The sequence below is a fragment of the Ambystoma mexicanum genome, chromosome 5q (genome assembly GCF_040938575.1).
Source record: "Ambystoma mexicanum isolate Mex_15411 chromosome 5q, UKY_AmexF1_1, whole genome shotgun sequence".
Classification (NCBI taxonomy): domain Eukaryota; kingdom Metazoa; phylum Chordata; class Amphibia; order Caudata; family Ambystomatidae; genus Ambystoma; species Ambystoma mexicanum.
In genome coordinates this window covers 351,846,778-351,873,882 of record NC_090933.1, presented here as the reverse complement: position 1 = coordinate 351,873,882, position 27,105 = coordinate 351,846,778, and the positions used below count along the sequence as shown (strand labels likewise).

General features: G+C 49.0%; 1 protein-coding gene across 2 annotated transcripts in view; it reads right to left on the bottom strand.

Moving 5' to 3' along the window:
- The window catches only part of CEP76 (centrosomal protein 76), a 616,847-nt gene that overhangs the window by 146,484 nt on the left and 443,258 nt on the right, over window positions 1-27,105 (bottom strand). For both annotated transcript variants that reach the window (XM_069620830.1, XM_069620831.1), the window contains exons 8-9: window positions 15,284-15,472; window positions 5,904-6,070 (exon numbers count right to left, since the gene is read on the bottom strand). In XM_069620830.1, coding sequence (XP_069476931.1) covers window positions 5,904-6,070; window positions 15,284-15,472 — 356 coding nt within the window. The remainder of the gene's footprint in view (window positions 1-5,903; window positions 6,071-15,283; window positions 15,473-27,105) is intronic.

Genomic DNA, 27,105 nt, shown 5'->3' with positions numbered 1-27,105 from the left:
TTTACTCTGCACGATTTAAAAAAAAATTGTGATTTTGCCGGGGCTAGAGCCCTCAATCAAGCTGCCCCAAGTTCAAATGTCTAATTGGAAATGTGAGGCAACACTGGGAATGGTGATGGATGATTGTGTCTGCACTGAGATTTGCATTCAAAAGAAGTGCATCTCACTGAATGGTAAACAGACTCTTACATTTCAAATGTATTCACCAAATGCATGTCCCAGACATAAACAAGGAGATGGGGACTTTCTTCATCTGATCTGGTTTTATACAGCAGTACTGGATTTTTGATCTCAAGAAATTCAGAATCTAGAGAATATAAATGAGAAAACACTAAGCCTGAGCTATTCTATGTTTGTTAGGCTCGACACTTCAACTCGTTCAGCGTGTCACTTGAGTGCCCTGGCACTACTGATTGCACGCAAGCAATGATAATTACATGCCATCTACCTCAGCTACACTTGTGATACAACTCGAAGAACTGATATAGGTCAATGAATGGGAAGACGCAGGGGTTTCCATGAAGAGTTGCCATCCCAAAAAGGTTTGATCATGTTTCACTACTTACCTGTCTACTCTTCCAAATGCTGAAGAACATACAAATCCATTCCCCTCTATCTGGACTGTAATACGAATTGTCAGCAGGCACTGCTCATTGTATTCACTGTTCATTTGAACTGACTTCTACAATGTCAGCTGGTGTATGCAACTGTGCTATAGTCACAACTAATGGCTGCTCTGACTATCTTTGTACACTGAACGTTGTTATATACTGAATATTTAAAAAAAAAAGTTTTTGTGGATTGTGAGGGGAAACGGGTACTGGGAAGATATACAAGAGGAGAGATTATTAGAAGCCATGACAACTTTTCAAAACTGTTACAAAACAGTGTGAAGAGCTGAAAGAATGACTGAGGGCATACACATTGTATTAGACAGCTGTAAAAAGAGGTGACGCAATTAAAATCTCACCAGTGAAAATGAAGTCCAGTTCTGGAGGAAAAATCTCAGAATGAGACACACAGATTAGAGCTAGGAAGATAGTGTGCAGGCTGCACAAGAAACATGATGAAATACATACACTAAAATAGGCTAGTTGGGAAAATGTGGTTGATACGATGGTGACAGCCATATAAATCAGATTTATAAACCAAGTTGAAGAGGTGAGCATATTCAATGTATTGTGGTTCTAAAACAAAGGATCATGAAAAGGTAAGAGGCTCAGAAATGCATATAGACACAGATAGCGGTAAACGCATGGCAATGCATTCCCACATGAGTAGTGGGGGCCACATCAGCAACACAAATAAATACCCCAAAAAGACATAAGAAAGCAATTTTAAGATGGGAGCGAAAAGCAAGATGATGACAAGGTGCAATGTTGCATAAAGCATATAAGCTAGCACACTACATGGGACTAGTCAACCTCCTTGGTTTACGTCCATCTACAAACCAACATCACTTAATTTTGAAAGGTGACCCTGCTTATTGATATACGGTATTGCACCACCACTGGTGAAGGGTACTCTCATGACAAGGTGAGGGTGTCAATGGACAACTGAAATGCCACCATTACCCTTGTGATGAAAAAACAAAATAGCCTCACTGTCAGAAAACTGATGTAACAAACAACTGCACTATGTGATAGAGCCGATGAACAGGACCCATCAGTGGAGGGAGGGAAAGCACCCCAAAACAGTGCCTGTGCGCCGCTCATCTTAACTATGATGTTGGCAGCACCCCGTCAGCCACAGAACGCCGGCATGGAGGAGCCGCAGAGGAAGACGCCAGAGCTGAAGAGGAGCGGCCGACGATATGCTGTGGGGTGCAGCGAGCGTCACCACACTGGGTGAGTAGGGACGCGGACCAGAAAAAAGGAATCAAAGGCTGTGGCTGCCTTAACACCAGCCACCGCAGTACCAGGCTATATGGAGTCTGTTAGGCAAGATTGTATGCAGTACCCTTTGGGTGTACTACAAAAACCCTGACCTCCAGGCAATAGGAACCTAACCTTTGGTATAAGTCTGTACTACCCAGGTTGGTAGCGTGTTGAGCAGCCATGCTTATCTCAAGAGGGGTCAATGTGAGCTGTAGGGGAGTTACACAGAGATTCACAGTGACAAGTATTCATATAAACACTTAGGCACAAGGTTTCTTGATTAAACAATTATTAATTTAACAGTTTGAGTAAGCCTTCTTCAGAAGGGCAACACACATACACTCCAAAATACACAAATATAATATTTCTAAATCAGTACGTACCCATTTGGGATGTCACACAGATTCCTACACACTCGGGTGACTTTAGTAACTAGGACACCGTAGACATTAATATACCACTGTTTGCATTTAGAACCAGATTGAACAAAACAAGAGATCCCACAAATATTTTGAAGCAGGTAAGTACTTTTGAGAACCCCACCCCAATGCAAAGTTAGTTAACCCCTTCCTGAAAGGAACAACAAACACAATGTCAGAGGGAAGAAGAGTCTTTTAGGGTGCCAGGCTAGGCCAAAGTCAATTAGGAAAAAGTCTAGGTGAGCTGAAGCACTTCTTGCCGGTAGGTAAAAGTCTTGCACAATGTTTTAGAAGTCTTTGTAGAAAAGAAGAAATCAAAGCAGGGCCACAAGCTGATTAGGCTTGTGATGTAAGGAAGCTGATCGCAACTCTACAAAGCAACCACAACAAGTCTCAACTGAGAACAAGAGCGATTACACAACAAGAGGCAAGGTCTCAGACTTTACAGTATCTTTGGTAAGATGAAAAGGGCTTTGGCTGGCTTCTGTTCTTGAGCAGCTCTGCAGATCCTATGTTCCTGGGTCTCAGTCGTGGAGACAAGAGGGAGATCGTCTGGAGGACTCATGCACTGAAACGGGATGGCCGACGACAGAAAAGGACCAACTTCTATTCAGTGCCACTTAGACACGAGGAGCTGAAACCGCTAAGCAAATAGCAACACTGCGGACTCTTGGCGGTCGAGATGGGCGTTCCTTGCATCTGGGGTCCAGCACTCTGTTTGGGTGGCTCAGGATCGGTCAGTCCTGCTTCCTGGAAGTCCAGAGGATCTTCCAGAAGCTCTTGGCCAACTTAAAAGCAACGAACAGAATCTGGTGTTCCTCTCCCGGGCTCTACGGTTTCCAGGAGCAACAGCAGTGGAAATTCAACCAGCTCCAGGGGGATGTCCAGGTGGCTAACTTTGGAGTTGATTTGTCCCACCAACTTGGGAGAAGTCGTCCTTGCAGGGCTTCTCTAGTCGAGATGAATTCAGAGCTTCAGCACAGCAGCAGGGCTTCACCGGGAAAACCAACAGTCCAGGAGTTGCAGCAGGCGTCCTCTTCAAGTTCTTCTTTGGATTCCTTCGTCCAGTGGTCGACAATGGCTTCCAAGCCAAAAAGCCTCGCCTTTTATGCAGGTTTCTCCCATTCATTGCAGCCTAGTTGTCAGTCACCCAGCAGGGTGGCTGTCCTTGCCGGACAGCCAGCCAGCCAATCACCTAGGAGTGCATTCCTGTCTCCTAGGATACTAAACACAGGGAGTTTCGGGCACCTCCCTCACTTCCTGCCCCCGCCAGGCACCCATGAGCCAGAGGAAGTCTTCACTCGTGAATCCCGCCAAAGACAAAACGAACAAAGCGACCAGACCTGGTTTGGCACGCAGAGTATTTCTCAAGAAGGACTTTTCCACAAAGAAATGGCAAAAAAAGTAGACCGGGGCCATTTTGACAAAAATGGCACCCCTGGGTGCTTTATTGCAGCTGCGAATGCAGCCCGTGGTAAAAGCACACCACGGTAGTTAAAAGTAAACCACTGCCACCAGCCATACACATCGAGGAAAGGGTAACATAAAAATGTTACATGAGAAACTGGACAAAGGGGATACTAAGTAACCCCTCCAGCACCCTATTGTAAGATAGTGTGTGCTGGGACTAGAAAGTTACAAAAGTAAGTAAAGTCAATTTCACTTTACTGCTCTTGGAAACAGTAGTTTATCCAAGAGAAGGAATTTAAAACTAGGGAAATCTAAAAGACTTACCTGTGTCACTGCACTGAAGATGCTGTGTGACAATGTGAAAGATGATGCCTATGGAGTTTGTCAGACTCCACAACCAAAAGAAACAGTGTTCAAATCATAACAAAAATACATGAGAGTGGGAAAAAGGGACTCACTCTCTCCAGGTTAAAAACTCAAGTCCTCAAAATCCAGCAAAGGTGCTGGCGGTCTCTAAGGTAGAGATGAATTAGCACATTTCTGAGAATTCTCCCCAACAGAGTCCACTTGCCCACCAAGGAGGCTATCTATTTTAAGCACTTGGCCCCTCAAAGGGGGCCCTGTTCCTCCACTACCCCACATAGGAACTATATGGGTAAAAGGCCCCAGAGAGGCCCTACTCACCCACAAAACGGCCAGGGATATTTTAGAGCGCTGGAAAGATAATGGGTCTATGGGAGCACATACAGGTTTCATGTCATAAAGAGGCAGGGCTTACAAGCCCTTATGAAGCCTCCTAGCCCCCTCAAAACCTTCCTCTGCCATGCCCCTGGAAGCCAGGTAAGTGGATTGGACAGGGTAAGTAACCAATCCTGAGAGGGGGTGGGGTATTTAATTAAGTGTATGTGAGTAGCTGAGTGTGAGTTAGTTGGATGAGGACAGGAGTTGGCGGGGGTCGTCCGAGAGACCAGATGAGGCACGAGTGACAGGAATTGAAGAGAGGGGGGTCTATGGAGTATTTGCAAGTCACGGAGAGTGTGAGGAGTAGAGGTAGAGTATGAGTAGTAGGGCAGTAGTGGTGACAGAGGCGGTAGTAGTTGCAGGTGTAGTGGAGTGGTGGTGGTAGTTGGTGATAGTAGTAGTGGACGATATTAAGTCTTAGTGAGTGGTAGTGGACTAGGCAGTGCTAGTGAGCAGAACAATCAGAGTGGGAGTAGAGGGCGATAGCATGGGTTAAGTACAGAGTAGAAACAGTAGGAGCAACAGAATAGTTAGTGTGACTGAGCAGGAGAATAGGAGTAACTATCAGCGTAGCAGGACAGATTACAACAAGAATAGCAAGAGGCAGGGAATTAGAGTGAGAGGAAGGAGGGAAGAGAAGATCACAAGGGCAGCAGGGTAGTTTGAGGCATGAGCGACAATAATAACAGGAGTAAGAAAAGAATATCAAAGGGTGGAGGTGGAAAGGCAGAGTCAGAGATTGGAGGGACAGTGACGTGGTGGAAAGAGAACAACTCAAGAGACCAGTATAGTGAAGGGTCAAGTACGAGCAGGTGTGAGAGAAGTGAGAATTACACCGAGCGGAGGAAGGCACGATCCCTACCTCCCTGACAAGGGCTAGGTTAGGGAAAGCATAGAAAAACCCCAAGGCAGTGAGACGGCCATCAAATCAGGGAAAACCACCATCTGCCTAAGTCAGAAAGAAACATAAAGGTGTTAAAGTTAACAGGTACTTACATCCCGATAAGGACACCAGGGGATAGCGAGGTGGGCAAGACCGGGTTAGTCAAATTGGGAAATTGGCACTAGGCCATCCCTATCCAAGGACCTGCTGAGCCCTGGGAACAACCTGAAAGTCCCTAGCCTAAGTGGATTGTGAAGATCCAATAAACACTGTTGGACTTGACCTACGACTCAGCATGGTTCTTTATGGTGGGCCGTCCCACCACAGCTAGCAACAAAAGGCAATCCTTGTCTGTCAAGTGTTAGATGTGTAGGCGATGAAAAAGCTCATCCAAGGGACAACTTTTTAAAACAATGTCCTCTACTGTAATACCTTTAGTTACAATTCATGTACATAAGGAGCTGCGCAATGCCAAATAAGCATAGAACCCAGCCAATATTGACTGAGGTTGGCGTCTCACCACCACAAAAAGCAGACTTAAAAATGTCCATGTCATATCAAACTTTGTTTTACCTATGTCCTGTTAAACTCTCCCAAAAAGTTATTGTTCCGTCAGTGCCACAAGTCATCACCCATGTGTGTGGAACGCCTTTTGCCTTTGTTCCCACACACACATATGCATCCAAGCCAAAGCCAATGAGAAGACTGCACAAAAGGTTTGTATGATCTTCAGTATCCCCCTGAAAAGGAGAAAATAAAAATAATTAAAATGCAGCTGGCACTCATGACCTGATCATTCCGCTCTTTAACTGATCACTTTCCTCCAATATCTTTCCAACCTGTTTCAAGGGGACCACCTTCATACCTCTTTTGAAGAAACCCACACTCACCAAAACAACCCAGTCAACTAGTGAGCAGTCACTCTCCTTCCTCATTATTCCCAAGTTCTTTAATGTGCATTTTATAACCACATTACAGACTATTTGAAGGCCAATGGACTCAGTGACTCCCCTTCTCCCTTGCTTCAATCACGCTCCATGAAGACTGCGCTTAACCACTTCTCCATCTACCTACTTAGGGCCCACCACTGTCCTCTATCATCATTGGCACTTTCTGACACAGACCTGAAACTTCAGCACTTTATCATCTCAAATGCTAAAGCTCCAAGGCGCAACCTCCGGAATATCTACACACTTGGCCCCAATATCACCTTTCAATAAACCAAAACACTAATTGACAATCAAAGCCTCAGGAAATTGGATTAGTGCTCCAGCCTCCATATAGGAATACCCCTCTACACCTTTCCTAAGGCCTTACGTTTGTGTGCAATCGCCATTAGTCATGGGAGTTTAGAGGGGCATAATTTACTCTTGGCAAGTGAGACATGGTGTGTTGGGTGTATGTGGAGCCCCGGGGGTGGGGGGGCGAGTGACTTCATGCCTGGCTAGTAGCTTGTAACTTCAATGTTCTACCCTTGTTCTACCTCCTCCTGCGACCCTTGTCCACCTCAGTGCATTGTCTTCACACAGGATAGTTATCCATGAAAAATAACATCCTTTTCAAATTCCTTTGAGTTTAAATCCACCCATGGCTATCCCACTCCTAGCTGAATCAATCTCCCTATACACATTATTAGCACTAAACAATAAATCTCTGTCCAACCTAATCAATCCCCCTGTGCGGCCTCCCACTTCACCCTGACAAGCTCCCATCACTGAAACCTCTTACTCCATGACATTAAGTTCACTAACCATGACTGGCCTCGAGTTTGCCCTAAGAATGTACCTTCTCTTATAGATGGGAGCCCCAGAGTCGTTTCGTGCTATCACCAGCCCACCCCAGAAACTGCCATTATTACTGCATTACATATCTATAAATACTGTAATTACTGAAAATGAATTCAAAGTTGCTCTTGTGTGGTCCACATTTACCCATGTCAAGCTCCTTCCTCACCGCCAGATAGTTTAATATATTAACTGCTATATAATGCCTTCAAAAGTATGTAAAGCACACATCAACGGGACTGCTTCGACCGCTGAAATGCTCTTTGTAGTACACACAAAATAAAAATAAGAAGCAGAAAACCAATTTAAAAATTCAACTAACATTTAATTGTGATTCAGTTTAATCTTAAAAAATAGTGCACCAGTGACGGCTACTATACAGTATGAAATGCCTGCTCTTTAGTTGGACTCTGGAGACAGCCCTATTTGCTAGTGCCTTGGAAAAAGATACCACTTACTGCGTACAGAACAAGTGGGTGAGCTGTAGAGGGCAGCATTTGCTTTTGAGGCCAGGTAAGAAACTCTCTTCCATACAGGTCTTTTGGATGAGGCACCTGTCTATCTCTGGGTCCGACATCATTACACCATCATAAGGCATTCAGTCAATGAACTAACCGAAACCTGTCTCAAACTACCAAAAACAAACCTGTTTGACTGACAGCCAAGATTCAAACTTGGGAACTACTGGCCGGAAACCAACACCTGGACTACTATCATCCAAACAACATCTCAACAAACATCTTGCAGATGGTTTAAGTTACTTACCTGTAACTTTTGTTCTCCAGCGTGGGTCTGACATGGATCCACAAGCTCATGAATATTCCCATTCGTAAGGCTGGTAATCCTCGGTAAAAGAAAACACTTTCACTTTAAAACTATATTTCTTCTCTAAACCAATCACCGTCCTCTTGGTCATGCTGCCCCCATCCAATGATAGTCCTCCAACTTAGCTCTACCCCTGTGGGCCTCTTCAGATTTGGTAAGAACAAAGTAGCAGTATGAACAAAGAAGATCCAGGGGAAGGTGGGAGGGTTTGCATGCAAGACCCATGCTGGAGGACAATAGTTACAGGTAAGTAACTTAAACCTTCTGATCATGGGATCTGGCATGGATTCACATGCTCATGAGTAACGATTAAACAGCAGTACATATAGATTACCATGGGAGGTGGCAAGACTCAACAGAAGCAATAAACACTCACCTCTGGAAAAGACTTGCCTCAAACAAACAGGTAGCGTAGCACCGTTTGGCTGACCCGGGACTCCTCCCTGCAATCCCTGTTGATGCAGTAGAACCTCATGAAGGTGTGCATGGACCTCCACGTGGCAGCCCTGCAGATGTTGAGCAAGAGCACACCAGAGAGAAACGCTAGCTTGCTGTGATGGCTCTGGTGGATTGGGCTCTCGACTGGCCTGGCAGCGGCCTGCTAGCCAGTTGACATTGCATGATGCAGCCGGAGAGTCACCTGGAGATGGAAGCCTTCGACAAGGCCTTTCCTTGATTTACGGGTCCAAAGTTGACGAACAACTGAGAAGTCTTCCGAAAATTCTTTGTTCGTGCAACGTAGAACTTCAAGGCATGAGCAACATCCAGCTAATACAAGGCCGCTGGCGACGAAGGATTCAAAAAGAAGATGGGCAACACCAAAGGTTTGTTGAGATGGAATGCCTACTGAACATAAAGGTGTGGTGTGTACACAGTACCACCTTAGAAGTGTGGAAAGACAAGCAAGGCTGCTTGTAAAACAGGGCCTGAATCTCCCAGACACGTTTTCCACAAGAGAAACTTTAGCGGGCCTGTTGCATAGTTTCAAAGTGTGCTCCCACGAGCTTAGCACAACAATGAGCTCCCAAGCCGGGGCAGGTGCCTTCATCAGCGGGAAAGTACTGAAGAGTCCCTTGAGGTACTCCCTGACGAGCCTGTGAGACCTCTGCAAAGGTCTGCCCGGGGACCTGGTCTACCTGGATATGGCGGCAAAAAGCACCTTGATAGAGGCCCGAGCCAGTCCCGCTCTGGCCAAGGAAAGTAAGTATGGTAGAAGTTGCGAAGCCGTGGAACACAGAGGGGTAATCTTCCGAGTCTGGCACCACACAGAGAAGAGTTTCCATTTATGTCTCTAGCATTACATTGACGAGGCTCTGGCCCTGGCCAGGATGTCCTTACATTCTGCGGGTACAGCATAACCTCCAAACTATAGGGCTGCAGGAGGCATGCCCTCAGGTTCAGAGACTCAGGGTTGTGATGCATAATCACCCCCCCTTCTCAGAAGGTCTGGGGACAGCGGCAGCTGGATGGACGGGGCCACTGACAGATGTAGTATGTCTGGATACCAGATTTGCCTCGGCCACGCCGGTGCAATGAGTATTATCCTGCAGTGGCACTGTCAGTGTGTTGCTCACAGGTAAGAGGTGTGGAAACAGAGAAGGCATACAGGAACCGCCCCTCCCATGGGAACGTGAACGCGTCCCCACCCATGCTCCTCAGTTGCGGGAACAAGCTGGCGAACATTGGTGTTCGCCGCTGTCGCAAAGAGATCGATCTGTGGCTGGTCCAATTGGCCGAACAGAAAATCCACCTGGTCCTGGCAAAGTTGCCACTCGTGGCAAGACCATAGTTTGTGTTCTCGACTCCCGCTAGGTGGAACGGGACGAGGAACATGCCTTGACAAACAGCCTAGTGCCACAGGTCCTGGGGGCCTCCTTGGAGGGCGGGTCACCCCTTGTTTGCAGATGTAGAACATGGTGGTTTTATCTGTGAAGATCCTCACCACCTTGTCCTTCAACGATGGGAGAAAAGATTTGAGGGTCCAGAATACTGCCTGAAGATTCAGGACCTTGATGTAGAGGTCCTTCTCCTCCAGTAGCCAGAGGCCTCTGGCATGCAACTGTCCGGTGTGGGCTCCTCATCCATCTAGAGAGGCGTCCATGGGGACAGTCGCCTGGTAAGGAGGAAACAGAAACTGAGCTCCCTGGACGAGATGTCGGCGTATGCCCCACCATTCTATTGCCTGACAGAACTCCTCGTTGAGCGAGATCCTGTCCCCAAAGTTCCCAGACACCTGCATTCACCTCGCATCCAGGAATGCCTGGAGAGGTCTCATGTGAAATCTGCACAATCAAACAAGGCTGATGCAGGAGGACATCATGCAGCGACTTGATGGACAGAACTGTCACTGTCTGCAGTGACGAGTGCTGTACCTTGTCTTGTATGGCTCTCACGCTCACTTCCGAGGGCAATGCCAAACATGTCACTGTGTTGAGTTGAGCACCTAGAAACAGCACGCCCTGAGATGGCGTCAAGCAAGACTTTGGATAGTTTATGGAGAACCCCCACTCCATCAGCAGACGTACAGTCTTCGATGTGTGTTAGCCTGCCAGAGCGTGTGAGTGGGAACGCACCAGCCAGTCATCCAGGCAGGCGTTTACGTGGATTTATTTTGCATTTTTAAAGCGCTCACACAGCCCGGGGGCATTGAGGCGCTGTTACAGGAATATTTCTCTTAGTTGCATATTTATAACGTGCTTAATACCCAGAGGTTTCTAAGCACGGACCCGGGGATCAAACCTGTGTTGCTTCGTGTCGTCTTGTTTCCAAGGCGAGCACGTTGCTGCTGAGCTATCCTCCCGGGACAATGCCTAGAAGACGAAGATGTGCCGGCATTGGGCCAGGCACTTTGTAAACACCCTTGGGCCGATTTCATGCCGAAAGGCAGAGCCTTGAACTGGTTATGCTGATCTAGAACTACGAACCGTAGGAACTTGCAGTGTTTCTTGTGAACGGGGATGTGGAAAGTAGGTGTCCTCCATATCCAACAACGTCAGAAAATCTCCTTGCTCCAGCTGACTGAGCATGTGTTGCAACGTGACCATCCAGAACTGTTCTGACTTCAAGCACTTGTTAAGACGACGAAGATCTAGCGATCGGCCTCCACTCCCCTGTTTTCTTTCGAACAAGAAAGTATCTAGAGTATAACCCGGGTGCCGTTGGAGGATGGGTTCTATTGCCCCCTTATGTAACATGCCCCGCACTTCCTGCAGAAGCTATGGTCCATGTTGTTGCTGAATCAGCAGAATACGAGGACACCTGTTTTTGGAACTCCAAGGTGGGCCCCTGTCGAGAGCGTCCAGCACCTATCTATCCGTGGTGATATTTTCCCATGTGCTGACAAACTTTGCTAGCCGGCCTCCTATTGGGGTGCTTAACTGGATTCCTGAGGCCACGCCGGGTTCAGGCCTGCTTCGGGGTCGGAGCTCTGCCCTACGGGTGTTGCAGCTGCTGTCTGCTGCCTTGAGAGCGACCCATGTACTCTTTGACTGGAGGAGCGTGAAGGTTGTCGGTATGGTGCATTATAACCTCTGGAAGATCTTCCTGGTTTTCCTCTGGAAGAACAAAAGGATGACAGCAGGAGCTGCTGCAAAGTTCCGAGGGAGCGTGCTGTCTCTGTGTCAGTCTTATTGCTTGCAAAGACTCATTGACTGCTTTTCCGAAGAGGTTCTCCCCGTTGAACGGCATATCCAGCCCCTCAGTCTGCAGGTCCGGGCAGAATTTGTTACCTTCAACCAACATTGGCGATGCAGGGACACCCTGTTCCTCATCTGGCAGAAACCAGAGTCGGATGTCCAATGCCACCTTGATGGCGTGATCCGAGGCAACTTCCTCTTCCTGAAAGAGTTCTAGTACCTCAACCTTCTTGTCTTCGGGCAGAATGCCCAGAATATGACCCAACTTGAACCATAGTTCCCGGTCATATCGGGACAAAATGGCTAGGTCGTTAGCTGCCTTGATGGTAAAGGCTGCTGTGTAAATTATCCTCTTGCCCATTGCATCCAGCTTCTTTCCCTCCTGGTCCGGAGGTACCATCACTGCCGATTACTGGTTCGCTGAGCGCTTCCTGGATGCCGCCGAGACAACCAATCGGGCAAGGGCGGAGACCGGAGACCTTAAGCACCTTGGGGATGAATCTGGAACCCTTTACTACTTCTCCACCCTGTCCCATTTGGTCCGGGCCGTACTCTGGTTTCGAATTAGAGCCAGGCCTTCCTCCCACATATCGTCCAGGAAGGGAACAGACATGATGGTCTTTCTTATTGACTTGAGGAGTTGGTACAGGAAGCCTTCTTTCTTGGTCTGCTCTTGGACTAACAAACAGTTTGGAGGCCCTTGAGATGACAGAATGAAAGGATCCAACTTCGTCGGGTGGGGAGGCCCTATGGGGTTCGTCGGCATGCAGCGTTTCCCCCGTTGGCCGCCATGAAGTCGTCTTTGTTTGTGCCCATAGCCGTCGTAGCTGTGTCCATGCCAGTGTCTGTGTGCGGGGCTGAGGCTCTGCGTGAGGTTTTTCGCTGTGAGGCGGTGGTGTCGTCGGATGATGGCGAGGACCAGCGCCCCATTTTGGCTTCTTTCACGAGGGCAAGCTTAGTCCCAGAGTCTCTTGTTGTCCCGGGAAGGCGTAGGTCCTGGAGGCATCCTCTGCTGGTTTTCAGTGACCAGTGTGTGCAGGGTCATTAGAATGTCCAGCGACACATCCCTAGGTCTAGGGGTGAACGAAGCCAGCGGTGTAGGGCCTCGGCTGAAGCACCTCCTCTTGCGAGTAGGGGACCCTTTGTGATCCGGATAGCAAACATCCCTTAGATCATTGTCCTTGTCGGTACTCTAGTAGATCTGCTCTGGCCTGTCGAATGTAGCCCACTGGTCCACGTACCGGAGAAGGTCCACTGAGGGGACTGTTTCCCTTTCCTTCTCTGGAGGTTGCTGGGTCTGTGCGGCTGCCAGGTCTTTCCCTGACCCCGGAGTGGCTGCCATCTTCATATCGCACCTCCAAGGTAAGGACACCCGTGGAACGGTCGACTCATCCTTTGCAGTTCCACTCTCCTTCAATGCTGTCACCGTGGACGTCGTTGACTTAATCGTTGATTAAGTCACTGCTATTGTTGACTGTGCCGTCGTGGACTCCATTGACCTGGCATGCTGCAAGGTTTTAGCCAGCTTTGACAAGTCCTCTCTGGACTTCTCCCTCGTCGGCTTATCCACAGAGAGGGTTAGGAACTTTCTCTTCGAAGAGGCCCGCTTCGTCAGTAGGCTCACCATGGAGGCCGACTGTGATGGAGCTCGCCTTCTGTCCGACTCGGGACCTAAATCAGTGGCGAGCCCAGTGGTGCTAGCGTCACAGAGCTTGGCCTTCTCTTGGACCCCCGCAAGCGGGGTGTCCTCAAAGGATCTCAACCTAGTCTTGGAGGCAGCAGTGACCTTGCTTGCATTGAGCCACGCTGACAGCCTGCTGTAGTGGTCTTTTTGGTTTTTCTTCAAAAAACCACGGCACAACTCGCATCCCTCCTCATCGTGGTCCGGATGCAGAAAGCATTTATGATGCCGATCTTACACAAAGACGTTGGATGAAGATCTTCGGCGGTAGCGGATCCCCGCTGTCGCCCTCGGTCCTTCGTTGAAGATGGTCAAGCAAAAATCGGTCAAAATTCGAACGATTTTGGAAAAGGAAATTAAAAAAAAGAAATTCGCTTGGAGAGCAACTTGAGGACGCCCAACACTGAAGCGTATGGTAAAAATCTGAAGATGGCACCAGGGGTAGATCTAAGTGAAAGGACTGTCATGGGATGGGGGCAGTATGACCCAGAGACAGAGATTGGTTTAGCGGAGAAATACAGTATTAAAGTGAAAGTGAAACTGTTTTCCTTTCCCAATGATTCCCAGCCTGACTGGGAATATTCAGGAGCATGGGAATATTCAGGAGCATGGGAATCCATGCCATGCGCCATGCTGGAGAAATAAAATCAGCAAGTACACCACCACCAGCTTCTTTCATTCTATAATGGAGTATTAACTGTGCACAACACATTTTCAAGAAATGCTCCCATAATATGACATTTTTACTTCATTCATCTTAACTAAACCGTTACATTTCCATTTCCAGGTGTGAGGGGTTGCAAATAACCACCACCCCCTTCCTTTATCCCATACCATTCATTATCTATAAGGACCCATTGGATACACTGCTTCAGGTTTAAATTGCTAGCGTCCAATCGCTTTCAGTCTACACTTTTCGTTTTCTGTGCTTTGGAGCAGCTTTGCAGTGATTCTGGCAATACAAAACATCAATAAAATAAATACAGACCGATTTCAAGGTTAATGCCGGCAGCAGCAACAGGCTTTGGAAAAATGCAAGGCAATTGACATACACTGGACTGAAAACTAGTTATGGCTCAAGGCTTCCAAAAAAAAGGAGTACTCTTTTGTGGGTCCATAAAAACGATTGAACATTCAGAACCCCTTCAAATCTAACCATCCTAGTCTTTGTTAAACGTGTGAACAAAGCCAAAGGCCAAGAATGTGGGGTTTATAATTGGTAATAAGCTCTCCTCCCACACAAGGAAGTTGTGGTAACGAATTGGGATTTAAACCCTGGCATGCAGGGGTCTTTAGGAAAATGTAGAACTAATTGCAGATATATGCTTTCGTCCGAAAATCTCATTCTTTCAGCGCTGCTTTTGGGGCCAAGTGCATCTGCCTGATGGTTACATCAGAGCACCATTAGTTAATATATGGGGCCCCAGTTTAACAAAGTTGGTCACACAACAGCAGATCAAGGCCGGTCCCGCTTACTTCGCTGGTGACCATTCGACACCGAATGATTATTAGACCGGTGGTTGCAAAGCGGGATGGTGTGCACGACTCCCCAGCCCCCCCTCTCCCCCCCCGCCCCCCCAACTATCAGGCAGCTACAAACAACTGTGGGCTAACAGAGGTAAGAAGCTGAAGGGGTAACACACTCGTGCAGCAGGTCAAAGGAATGTCACTATTAGGATTTCTTGTTATGAACTTAAATAGATTATTGCGCTTATACCATGGAGTGACAGAATAACGGGGATAGGCTCTGGTGTACTGGTCTACAATGATCATGCATACGACCAATATTTATGCACTGCACAAAACAGGTACACTTTTCGCAAAATGCTTGAAAATTCCCGGGTTATACTTGTGCATATTTTCTATGGTACTAAAGGTTTAATTGGATACCATTTAAAACCTACAATATGTTCTGAGCTCACTTGCTCTTTAGATGTATAAAGTACCTTTGTTTGGAGCAATTGAGTACTTTTAAAAGCAAGGCACAAGCGCAGTAAACCGAAATCAACACCAGCAAAATCTTTGTACCTTATTTCTACACAAGAAAGCAAGAAGCGTGCACCACTGCTCCTGTTTACCACCACCTCCAACAACAGGGGCTCTTTCATAGCCGATGACATTAACAAAGCGAGCCGCTTGCCTTGGAGTGTCCAGCAAACGTCCGGCTCGCAAGGGTCTGACAAATGAACATACAGGTCGATTTATGCCGTTCTCATCCTGGAAAAAAACCATGAAAAAGTCACTCAATGGCAACTATAGATTGCAGAAGTTTTACAAAAGCAACAGACGGGACACCAAAAGGCCACAAAATCACACTTGATATTGCTTAGCTTGTTCTTCAATGTATGGCTTCACTAAAACTAACTTTGGTGACTTAAAATTTTTTTTTTTTACTTCAAACTGTAAACTGAGGAGATACTGACCCCAAAACATGTACTCCAACACTAAATGCACAAAAACATCCAGTTTTAAAACCATTCCGTATTTTGGCTGGGAAACAAAGAAAATGGTACAATCCTGGCCAAGATCTTCGATAAACGCCCGATTCCCCTGCTGCCATCCACGATTCTACCAGAGCAGACTGGATTCATCCCAGGCTGCTCCACCTTCTCCAATATTGATATTGGAACATTCTTCAACATGCTGGCACTAATTGATCCCAAAGCAAGTGCAATCGCTGCATTACTCGATGCAGAAAAACCTTTCAACTCCTTAGAGGGGGACTGTTTGCAGTCTTCACCGGAATGGGAGTCGGAGCCATGATACGTTTGCTGTATGAAGGCCTGTCCACTATAGTATACACAAACTGGCTGGTATTAGATCCCTTTGCAGGGGTGTCTCTTGTTCCCCATTTCGTTTGCCAAAACTATAGAGCCACTTGCCACAATCCTTGGAAAATACCATTCCCACTGAAGACAATGCATTACTTACCGTAAAAGCATTTCTGATGGTTGTATCTGCTTAGATTCACATGCTGTGCATAGGTCCGACATCCAGTGGTCACTGCGGAGTATTGCATTTTGTTTTTCGTAGTCGAAAAGGGGACGTCGACAAGGCGTGTCTGTAACACTATCCCTATAGTGACGTGCGTTGTACCCACAATCCCTCACGCGTCGAGGTCCCTCTGTTTGTATTTTTCTGCCCTGAGGGAGCCTTTAGCCGTGAGTGAGTACAGAAAAGAGAGAAATATATATAAAAGGATGTCTATGTTCCTTCCATCCGAGCGGGGAGGAAGGGTGGGCGCATGTGAATCTAAGCAGATACAACCATCAGAAATGCTTTTACGGTAAGTAATGCATTGTCTTCTGATGTTTGTTAATCTGCTTAGAATCACATGCTGTGCATAGACTAGCGAGCAGTACCCGGAGTTGGCGGTGGGTTATGAGAAGGAACAGTAGAGAAAAGATGTCTTAATAGTGCCTGCCCAACCTGGGAATCAGATCTAGAGTGTGCATCTAGACAGTAGTGTTTTGTAAATGTATGCACAGAACTCCAGGTTGCCGCTTTGCAGATGGACTCAAGGGGAACATTTGCAATGAATGCTATGGAAGCCCCCGTGCCTCGAGTGGAATGTGCTCTTGGCTTGAAGGGTAGTTCTCTCTTAGCAAGAGTGTAACAGAGAGTGATGCATTGAACAATCCATCTAGATATAGTGGATTTTGAGACCGCATCTCCTTCTCTTCCTGCTGCCACAGAGACAAAGAACTGATTAGTCTTTCTCAGTGGTCTGGTTCTTTCCATGTAGAACATGACAGCTCTGCGTACATCTAGTGTATGCAGACTTTTTTCTCCCGAGCTGGAAGGGTTTTGAAAGAACGTTGGTAGTTCTATAGTCTGGTTTACATGAAATTTCGAGATGAATTTAGGTGCAAACCTTGGGTGTGTGCGTAGAACCACCTTATCTTTGTGAACTGTTACGAAGGGGTCTAGTACAGAGAGAGCCTGTAGTTCACTTACTCTCCTAATGGAGGTGATAGCTATTAGGAAAGCAGTCTTAAGGGTGATATCTTTAAGAGTTGCCTTGTGCATGGGTTCGAAGGGAGGGCCCATGAGTCTGGAAAGTACCACATTTAAGTCCCATCCGGGAGCTGGGTTAGCTATCGGAGGGTGTATCCTCTTTACCCCCTCCATGAAGGCTTTGATAACTGGTATCTTCCACCACGACACTTTAAGTTGGGAAGTGGTGTATGCAGAAAGTGCCGCTAGGTGGACTTTAATGGAATTGAACACTAAACCTGAATCCAGTAAATGGGTCAAGTATAGAATAATGTCAGTAGGAGAGCAGTCAACTGGGTTGATGCTAGTACCTCTACACCAGATAACGAATCTTTTCCATTTGCTAGAATAGCAGTGTCGAGTATTAGGTTTTCTGGCTTCCCTGAGGATGTCCATACATCTCTGTGGGAGTTGTAAATGTCCAAATTCTATGATCTCAGGAGCCAGGCTGCTAAGTTCATGGTCTGAGGGCATGGATGCAGTGTTCTGCCCTTGTCTTGTGACAGCATGTTGTACGGGCAGGGAAGTTTCACTGGGGGAGATAGGGACATCTCCATCAAGTGAGCGAACCATGGCTGCCGGGCCCACATTGGGGCCACTAGTATCATTGTAACCTGCTCCTGATGCATCTTGTGCACCACTTTGTTGAGAAGGGGAGTCGGGGGAAAGGCGTAAACAAATTTCCCTGACCATAGAATCGACAGACCGTTCCCCTTGGACTGGTTCTGGGGGTACCTGGAGGCGTAACTTTGGCATTGTGAGTTTTCCAGAGTTGCGAACAGGTCTATTTCCGGGAAACCCCATTGAGTGAAGACGTCTAAGACGATGTCTTTGTGTAATTGCCATTCGTACTCTCCGGGCAGGGGGAAGTCTCTGCTGAGTTTGTCTGCTAGAAGATTGAGTTCCCCTGGTACATGTTGTGACAGTAGGAACATGTGTCTGAGAGCCCACTTCCATATATTCTGGGACAGTTTGGACAGTCCTGGAGAGTGAGTGCCTCCTTGCTTGTTGAGGTAGTACATGGCTGTGGTGCTGTCTGTGAGGACCATCACTGTCTTTTCTTGTAGCTGTTTCTGAAAGGCTTTCAGTGCTTTGAACACCGCTAGTAGTTCCAGCAGGTTTATATGCTTGGATGCTAAGCTCGGAGTCCAAACTCCGTGGGCCGTCTGATGGGATAGGTGAGCCCCCCATCCTGTAAGGGATGCGTCTGTGGTTAGAGTGGCTTCCACTGCGGGTGTGGCAAAAGTTTTCCCTAATAACAGGTTTTCTTTTGTCCACCACCGTAGCGAGAGAACCAAGGCCTGCGAGACCACCACTAGATCGTCCCATTGTCCGCTGGCCTGACACCACTGGCTGTAGAGCCACTCTTGCATTGGGCGCATGCGCAGGCGTGCGTGAGGTACCAAATAAATACATGACGCCATCATCCCTAGCAAGCGCATTGCTTTGCGTACCGTCACCTCTCGGCCTGCTACATAATGGGGAATTTGAAACAGCATGTTTTGGACCCTCTCGTTGGAGGGGAATACGAGGCCGTCCTTTGTTCGAATTAGAGCCCCTAGGAATTGTTTGGTTTGGCTGGGGTCTAAGCTGGACTTCTTTTCGTTGATGGAGAAGCCCAGTTGGGACAAAAGGTCTACGGTCTTTTGGGTATTGGAGAAGCATGTTTCGTAAGAATCCCCTGTTATGAGCCAGTCGTCGAGGTAAGGGTATACCGGGATGGATAATCTGCGCAGGTGGGCCGCTGCCACTGCCAGTACTTTCGTGAATACCCTTGGTGCAGATGCTATCCCGAAGGGTAGTACTCTGAACTGGTAGTGTTTGTCCTCTATTTTGAACCTGAGGTATTTTCTGTGCGATGTCAACATTAAAATATGAAAGTATGCATCTTTCATGTCCAGTGTTGTCATGTAATCCCCTTGTGATAACAGTGGGATTACCTCCTGTAAGGTCACCATACGAAACTTTTGGGGTTTGACAAATATGTTCGCTGGGCGCAGATCTAATACAGGGCGCATGGTTAAGTCCTTTTTGGGTACAAGGAAGTACACTGAATAAATACCTTCTGTTACCTGTGATAGGGGGACGGGCTCTATAGCTTCTTTCTTCAGTAGTTCTTCCACCTCTTGAAGAAGAATGGAGAGGTGTTGCGGTGTCATGCGTCGGTTCCGTGGGGGTTTGTACTTCGGGGAACCGTTGAACTCGATGCAGTATCCGTGGGCTATGGTGGATAATACCCAACGGTCTGACGTGATTCCCTCCCATGCTGAAAGGAACGATGTTAGCCGGCCCCCGACCGGTGATGCATGGGAGGGGACCCGAATTTTCGGGTCATTTGCTGGTATTGGGCGTGGAACCTCTGGGGCTGGAGCCACGACCTCTTCCTTTGCCACGGCGTTGGCCTCTTTGACTGAACTGGGTGTTACCCTGGTTAGTGGGCCAGTTGGAGCCAGAGTAATATTGTTGTTGTTGGTTCTGTTGCTGTCTTTGGCCACGAAAGGAGCGTTTATTACCATAGCCTCGCCTGTTAGGGGGCCTAGAAATTTGATCAAGAGTCTTGATGGTATCAAACTCTTTTTTAGCATGTTCTAGGGCCTCATCTACTGCTTTCCCAAACAGATGGGTCTGTTCAATGGGTTTATTTATGAGGGAGGCTTGGGTTTCGGGCTTAAAACCTGAATTGCGTAGCCAAACGTGGCGCTTGAGAAGTATTCCCTGCACTAGGGAGCGGCCAGCCGTCTCAGCGGCATCTAGTGAGTTTTTAACGATGCCCTGGTTTACCAGTGTGCCCTCTGATATTATAGCTAGCAGGCGAGAACGCAGAGGTTCAGGTGCTTCCTCTGCTTCGCTGCGCAGCTTGTTCCACTGTGCATCTGCGTAGCTAGCTAAAAGTGAGTTGTTATTAGCAATTCTAGTAGAGAAGGCGGCGGAGGTCGTGATTCTCTTCCCCAATGCGTAGAGTTTTTTGCCTTCTTTGTCTGGAGGTGCTTCGCTAGTGGCACCCCTGCTCTTTTTCTTGTGTTGGTAACCACAAGGGAGTCCGGAATAGAGTGTCCTCTGATGTCTAAAGGGTCAGAGGATGAAGGGCTGAAGAGCTTTTCTATTCTAGGGTTGACCCCTCTTACTAAAGCTGGGTTAGTAAGGGAAGGAGAAATTCTTCTTTTAATAGAAGCCAGAAGTGGAATAGATTGGCTAACAGGGGCTTTTTCTTTGATGACTTTTTCTACAAAGTCAATGTCTGGAAGAGTTTCCCCTGTATCAATCTCAAAATGCGCTGCTGCCTTGCGCAATAGTGCATTGAGGGAAGGTTGGTCATCTATGGGAGAGGAGTTCCCATGTGAATCCTTGAGAGGAGAAGGGAGAAAGGCATCAGGGTCTGAATGTACTGATGGGGATTGCCAAGGCTGCACTGACGGTGAATGCCAGGGCTGCGAGGTAGCTGTATCCTCTTCAAACCCTGTAGCAGTGGTGTAAGGATCTTCTTCGAACCCCTCTTCCTCAAGTTCTACCTCTTCTTCTCCACCCAAACACTCCTCATCTTCTTGGAGGTATTGCTCCTCCTCAGTGAGGTCAACCAGCCTAGGAATCTTGACTCTAGGGTCATCCTGTGGCCATTCTCTTTGTCTTTTGTGAGTGGGTGGGTCTTGGTTTCCTAGAAACCTTTCCATTTTCTCCATGCAAGAATGGAGTCTTTCAAGGGTCTCATGGGGTACCCCTGAATAGTCTAGAGGGGGGAAATTAGTGTTTTCGCCTTCGAATCGTTTCGAACGCTCCCACAACGTCGACGAGAGGTTCCCGTCTCCTTCTGAAAAGCCTTCAGGTAGTTCGGAAGCGTCCTTTGGAGAAAGGGGGAGTTCCTGGCTACTTTTATGTTTTTTCGACGCGGTATTCGACGTTTGTTTCGTCGTCCGCGTACGTTTGTCTTCGGCGACAATTCTCGCTAGGCTCTCGACCACGATTTTGTCCGTCGAGGGCTCTGGTGTCGACGTTGTGTGCGTTGCGCGTTGTACCTCGACGGTCGCTCTATGGAGCGTTGCGTCGGATGTTTTTGGGGTAGCGCCCGTGTTAGATGGAAGCCCAATCGCTGGTCGCGGTTGCGTTTGCGGGTGGGGCTTGTGACCTTTACAGTCTGCGGTAGACGCCGGAGTGCCCTGCGTCCCCTTCGGCGCTGATGGATCCTTCGTTCTCGACGAAGAAGAGCCGTGGGTAGTGTGTTTAGCCTTATGGGGTTTGTGTGCGTCCTTGTCGCCGGGGTGTTCATCCCCATAAGCAGGGCGTGAGCCGAGCCCGTCGGGGCCGGGGACGGACGACGAGGAGCGGGAGCGCTCCTTCTGGGGGTTCATGACTTCCGTAACGGACGTCGAGTTATCGCACTCCTCGTCACTTTCAGTAACAGCGGCAGCGGGTGAGGAAACTGACTTCGACATCGCGTAGTCCGCCCACCTCTTAACCGTACGTTCTTTAAGAGTCCTGGGTTTTAAGAGCTTGCAGGCTGCGCAGCTGTTCTCTATGTGATCGAGGGGTAAGCAACGATTACAGAGCTTGTGCTTATCTTTCCAAGTATATTTGCCCCTGCAGCGTGGGCAAAACTTAAATGGTGTCCTCTCCATAGCTGAGGCAATAATAGCTGGCGATAACAACCCCAAGGGAAAGAAAGGGGAGAAAGAAAGACATTCTCAAAGAGAAGAGACAAAGTTTTAACCCCCACTCTCCCTACTGTAAGTTGGCCGTCGAGGCCAGGCCACGTGTTCGGCAGCGCCGAAGGATCTCCTCGTGCTCCTGGTGGACAACCTTCTCCTACATCTCAAAAACCCTTCAGAAAATATTCTCCCTCCGATTCAGGAGATGCAGTAATTTGGGCGGCTTTGTAATAAATTTGAACAAGAAAGAAGTCTTTCAGCTAACTGATTATCCCATCCTCACTGATATTCCCAAATCTGTGCAGTGCATTAAGTACATAGGCATTATCAGAGCTAGAACCCCTCAGAGTATATGATCTTTGTTATAGGCTGCTAAATTACTAGTTACTCAACGTAGTGACTAACATACTCTTAGCCCTTCCCTTTTCCTCCATACAGCATTGGGCGTTCCTCGCTAGGGACAGGAGACAGAACCCTCTTCATCAGAAAAACCTTCTTTCCCTTTAAATTTAGACACGCGCAGGGGTGTGGCCCTGGGAGCATGAGCTTGCCTGACTCCGCCCACCGGCACGACTCCTCAGTCCCCATTGTCGCGTCGAGAATATTTAACATTGCCTAATGACACCAGTATTATTAGGGGGGGGAGGGGGAGATGGTGGGACGTATGGAGGAAAGGGGACTAAGGTCAATACAGTGAGTAACTAGTAATTACTCTTGCGTCCCACCACCTTTCCTCCATACTGCATGGGTGATTGCAACTGAATGTAGCCCCAGGGTGGAGAGGAGACCCTCCTTAAGCAAATAGGTTCCTTAGAATTACCTGCCCGAAGGACGCATCTGACTTAGAGCCGACCTTCAAAGAGTAATGCTTACAGAAAGCCTAAGGAGTGGCCCAGGTGGCCACTCTGCTGATGACCTGCCACGACACCCGCTGTTGGAATGCAATGGATGACGCTCTGACAGCGTGAGCATGCATGTTAGCTGGCAGCAGCTTGTGCTGGCCTTCCAAGGCCTCCTTGATGGCCGCAACCATCCATCCATCCATCGTTCAATAGAAGCCTTGGATGCTTGATACCGGGGCCTGGATCCTCTGAAGGTGACAAAAAGTGCATCCGACTTGAAGACCTTGGTCCTGGCCAGATAGAATTTCAGAGCGTGCCCGACATCCAGACAGTACAAGACTCTCCAAGCCTAGTCCTTGTGGGTCAGCAAAAACGTAGGCAAGACTATTTCCTCGTGTAGATGATAAGCAGAAGGTACCTTAGGTAGGAACGCAGGGTGAGTCCACAGGACCACCTAATCCCTGTGGAAAGTGGTATAGGGTTCTGAGGCCACCAGAGCCTGGATCTCGCTGACTCTGCAAGCAGAGGTGAGGCCCACTGACAAAGCTGTTTTAATGGTGACCTACTTGATGTCCGCAGATACCATTTGCTAGAAGGGTTTGTGCGCCAAGGTGCCCACCACCACATTGAGGTCCCACACGGGGTGTGACTTCTTGATGGGCGGGTAGAGCCTGGACAAGCCCGCCAAATGCTTCTTGACAATCGGGTTGCAGGAGAAGACCTCCTCCTCCAAATTTCTGTAGGCCCCTATGGCTGCAAGATAGGTGCAACATGTGTCCACCTGTACGCCAGAGTGTGCAAGGTGTGCCGAGAAGGAGAGCACATCATCAAGCATGCATGTATGGGAGTCGATCTCCTTAGAGTCCGCCCAATGATGGAACCTAGTCCATTTACTCTTGTATTGGCTCCTAGTACCCTTGCTCCTGGCGCCCTGAATGATTTCCAGGTTAGCCTGTGATAGGCTCAGGTGCATGAGGGTAACTTGCTCAGTAACCACGCTACGAGGGCTAACTTCTGCGGGGCAGGGCGGAGACGCTGCCCCCTGCTGGGACAGGAGAGGGGCTGGCCCCAGCAGAAGGTGAATGGGTGGTCTGTCTGTGAGGCTGAGCAGTTCAGAGAACCACGGTTTCACCGGCCACCAGGGAGCTATCAGAATGATGCTGAGGTGACAAGCTTCCTTTATCTTGCGGATTACCCTGTGGACCACGGGTGTGGGAGGAAAGGCATAGGATGTCCTGCCGTCCCAAAGTATCTGTAATGCGTCGCCCATGCGTCTGTAATCCTATGGGCCCTGCCCATGCCAGAACGCAAAGTGATGGCACTTCCTGTTCTTCCAGGAGACAAACCTGAGGATGCCCCCATCTTCTGAAGACCTTCAGCAGCACTTGGTCGTTCAGTTGCCATTCTTAATTGTCCACTCTCAATCTGCTGAGCCTGTCCGCTTCCAAGTTGGCCTCCCCCGGGAGGTGGATGGCCGTGACGTAAATGTTCTCCAGGGCCCATTCCCACATGCTGACCGTTAGGATGCACAGCGGAGGGCACCTGGTATCCCCCCCTCCCCCCTGCTTGTTGACCTAGTACATGCTGGTGGAGTTGTGGGTCTAGATAAGAACAGTCTTGCCCCCAATTAGCGGAAGGAAAGCTCTGAGAGCTAGCCAGATGGCCTTGAGCTCCAGCCCGTTGATATGGGACTCCTGCTGGGTCCAGACACCATGGACGCAGTGGCTGTTCAGAGTGGCCCCCAGCCTTCCAGGGAGGAGTCCCTAGTGATGGTGACCTGCAGGGTCGGCTACCGGAAGGGCTTGCCCGTCCGCAGTTTGAAGTCCCTGGACCACCATGTGAGGTCCGAGTGGAGAGAAGGAGGTATGGTGACCAGCTCCGTTTGGGAGCCTATCTCCTGATTCCATGAGGCTGCGAAGTGCAGCTGTAACCTCCTCATCCTGAGTCTCGTTTGGGGCACGGCCAGAAGGACCGCTGCCATGATACCCAGTAAGTGTTGGTACCACCAGGCCGAGGTCACTGCTCTGGTAAGGAAGGGAGTAGTGGCTCTCCTGATGGCCGTAATCTTGTCCTCCGAGGGAAAGACCTTCTCGGAGCTTGTATCCCAGAGGAGGCCAAGGAAGGTGAGGCTCTGCGTGGGCTGCAGCTGAGACTTCTTGAGGTTGACAGTAAACCCCAAGTTGTGGAGTGTGTCCATAAGTGTGGAGGAAGTGTGGATAACCTCCTCCGGAGATTTCGCCCTGATGAGCCAGTCGTCCAGGAACAGGGAGACGTGGTGGCCCCATGCCACTGCATTCATCAGTCTGGTAAATACCCTGGGGGCTGAGTTGAGGCCAAAGGGTAGCACCTTTTATTGGAAATGGCAGCCCATGATCCTGAAGCATAGGAAGGAGTGATGAGGCTGCCAAATCGGGACGTGTAGATAAGCATTTTTCAGATCCAGGGAGCACATCCAGTCTCCCTTGTCTAGTGTCTCTGCAATGAGTGCTGGCTTAACCATCTTGAATTTTTGAAGAGGGGGGGAGCGAGCGGTTGAGGGTGGATAGGTCCAAGACAACTTTCAGTTCAGCCTGGTTCTTCTTTTGTATGGCGAAAATCCTGGAATAGAAGTCCAAGCCTCTCTGGGAGGCTGGGACCTCTCCCACTGCCTGGCTCTCGACTAGCGACCGAATCTCCGCCAACATAGTTGCCGTCCCAATCTGTGGGAGTGGAGGGGAGGAAGGAAGGAAGGAAGTGTGGAGGGAGGCACCAGTAGGCGGTACTCCAAGGATACTACAGAGAGGATCCACGAGTAAGAAAAATTCTGGCACCAAAATTACAAGTGAAAGGCAAGCCTGCCCCCCCACTGGAGGCACATGGACCCGAATGGACACGTCATGCTTGCTTTCCTTCAGAGGCTGCTGCTGAGGAGGGGGACTGGAAAAAGCCCTCCACCTAACCCCCCCTTTTGTTGTTTGCGCCAATGCTGACTTGGAGAACGGTCAGTCTGCATCGACCTCTGTTCCTGGAAGCCCCGGAACCCGCTGAACGACCGCCCACTGTCGGAGCGTTGATGCGACTGGGTGTATGCCTTGGGCGTGGCTTTCGTTAGGATAAAGACTTCGCAGTTTGCAAGCTGTTCTGTTTATCTAATTCTCATCGGTGGTAGAGTTAAAGAGGTCACTACCCTCGAACGGAAGGTCCAATATGCGTTCCTGGACATCAGGGTTAAACTTAGTAGCCCGAAGCTAAGCCGTCCTTCTCATGTCCGTGGCTATGCAGATGGCCCGGCCATAGGTATCGATGTGGGCCATGATGGACTCCATGATGTCCTGCGCTACCAGCTTGGCTTCTCCTAGACCCGCCTTGAACAGTGCCTGGCTCTGCATCGGACGTTCTGGAAGGAAGTCTGCCATTTACCGCCAAAGCGTCTGGTTAACTGCTGCCAGCATGGCATCTACGTTGGATTGATGCAGGGAGGTGCTGGAGTACAGCTTCTTCCCGTACACCTCCAAGATCTTTTCCTCCTTGCCTAGCAGCGACGAAGATGAGGTGGCTGAGGACGACAGGCTTAGAGTAAAGTGACGCTGCAGCAATCACCGAAGAGTGGATTCCCCTCCATCTGTCGATACTTGACATCGAGGCACCGATTGACAGGTTGGGCCGAGTGTGGCTTGAGCCACCCCTTTTTGGTCAAAGCCAAAACGTCTTTCTGCATCAGGATACCCATTTTGGTAGGGGGTTTTAGGGTGAGGACTTCTGCCAAGACCACCTCCTTGGGCTGCTCGACCTCCAGTTGAGGAAGGCCCAAATATTCTGCCAAACCTGCAAGCCTGTCGTGGAAGGCCTTCGCTGATGACAGCGTGTAAGGGTCCTCCTACTCCTCATCTGTGTCCACCTGAGTGTCCGGCTGATCCGGAGCGGGTGGAGGAGTGCTGGGTGGCGTGGGCTGCGGTATAGGGACCGGAGTCGGAGGCTGATATGGAACCGCCCGTACTGTGGAAGGCAGGGGAGCAGGAATTGAAGGAGAGCCTGCATGGGCAGCGGGGGCTGCGCTGGGGCCTGTGGTGCCAGAGCCAGGGGAGGAGTGACTATGGGCGCCAGTGGAGTGACCGGAGGGAGCAAGTCCCTGACTGCATCCCGTAGGATGGCCACCATCTGGGGGGTTCACATCAGCGCCAGGATCCTGTCGATGAACCCGTCTTCAGAGGCTGAAGAGAAGGCAGGAGATATTGACGGAGTGGCTGGCAGCTGCTGGGGCCAGAGCACAGTCTGTCTAGGATGCAGGCGGAACCTGCCCTTGCGCTGCTGATGGATATACGGTAGGCCATGTACCTGGTTGACACCAGTCGTACCTTGAAACTCGTTCTCCCGCCTGCTCCGTTCCTAGGAG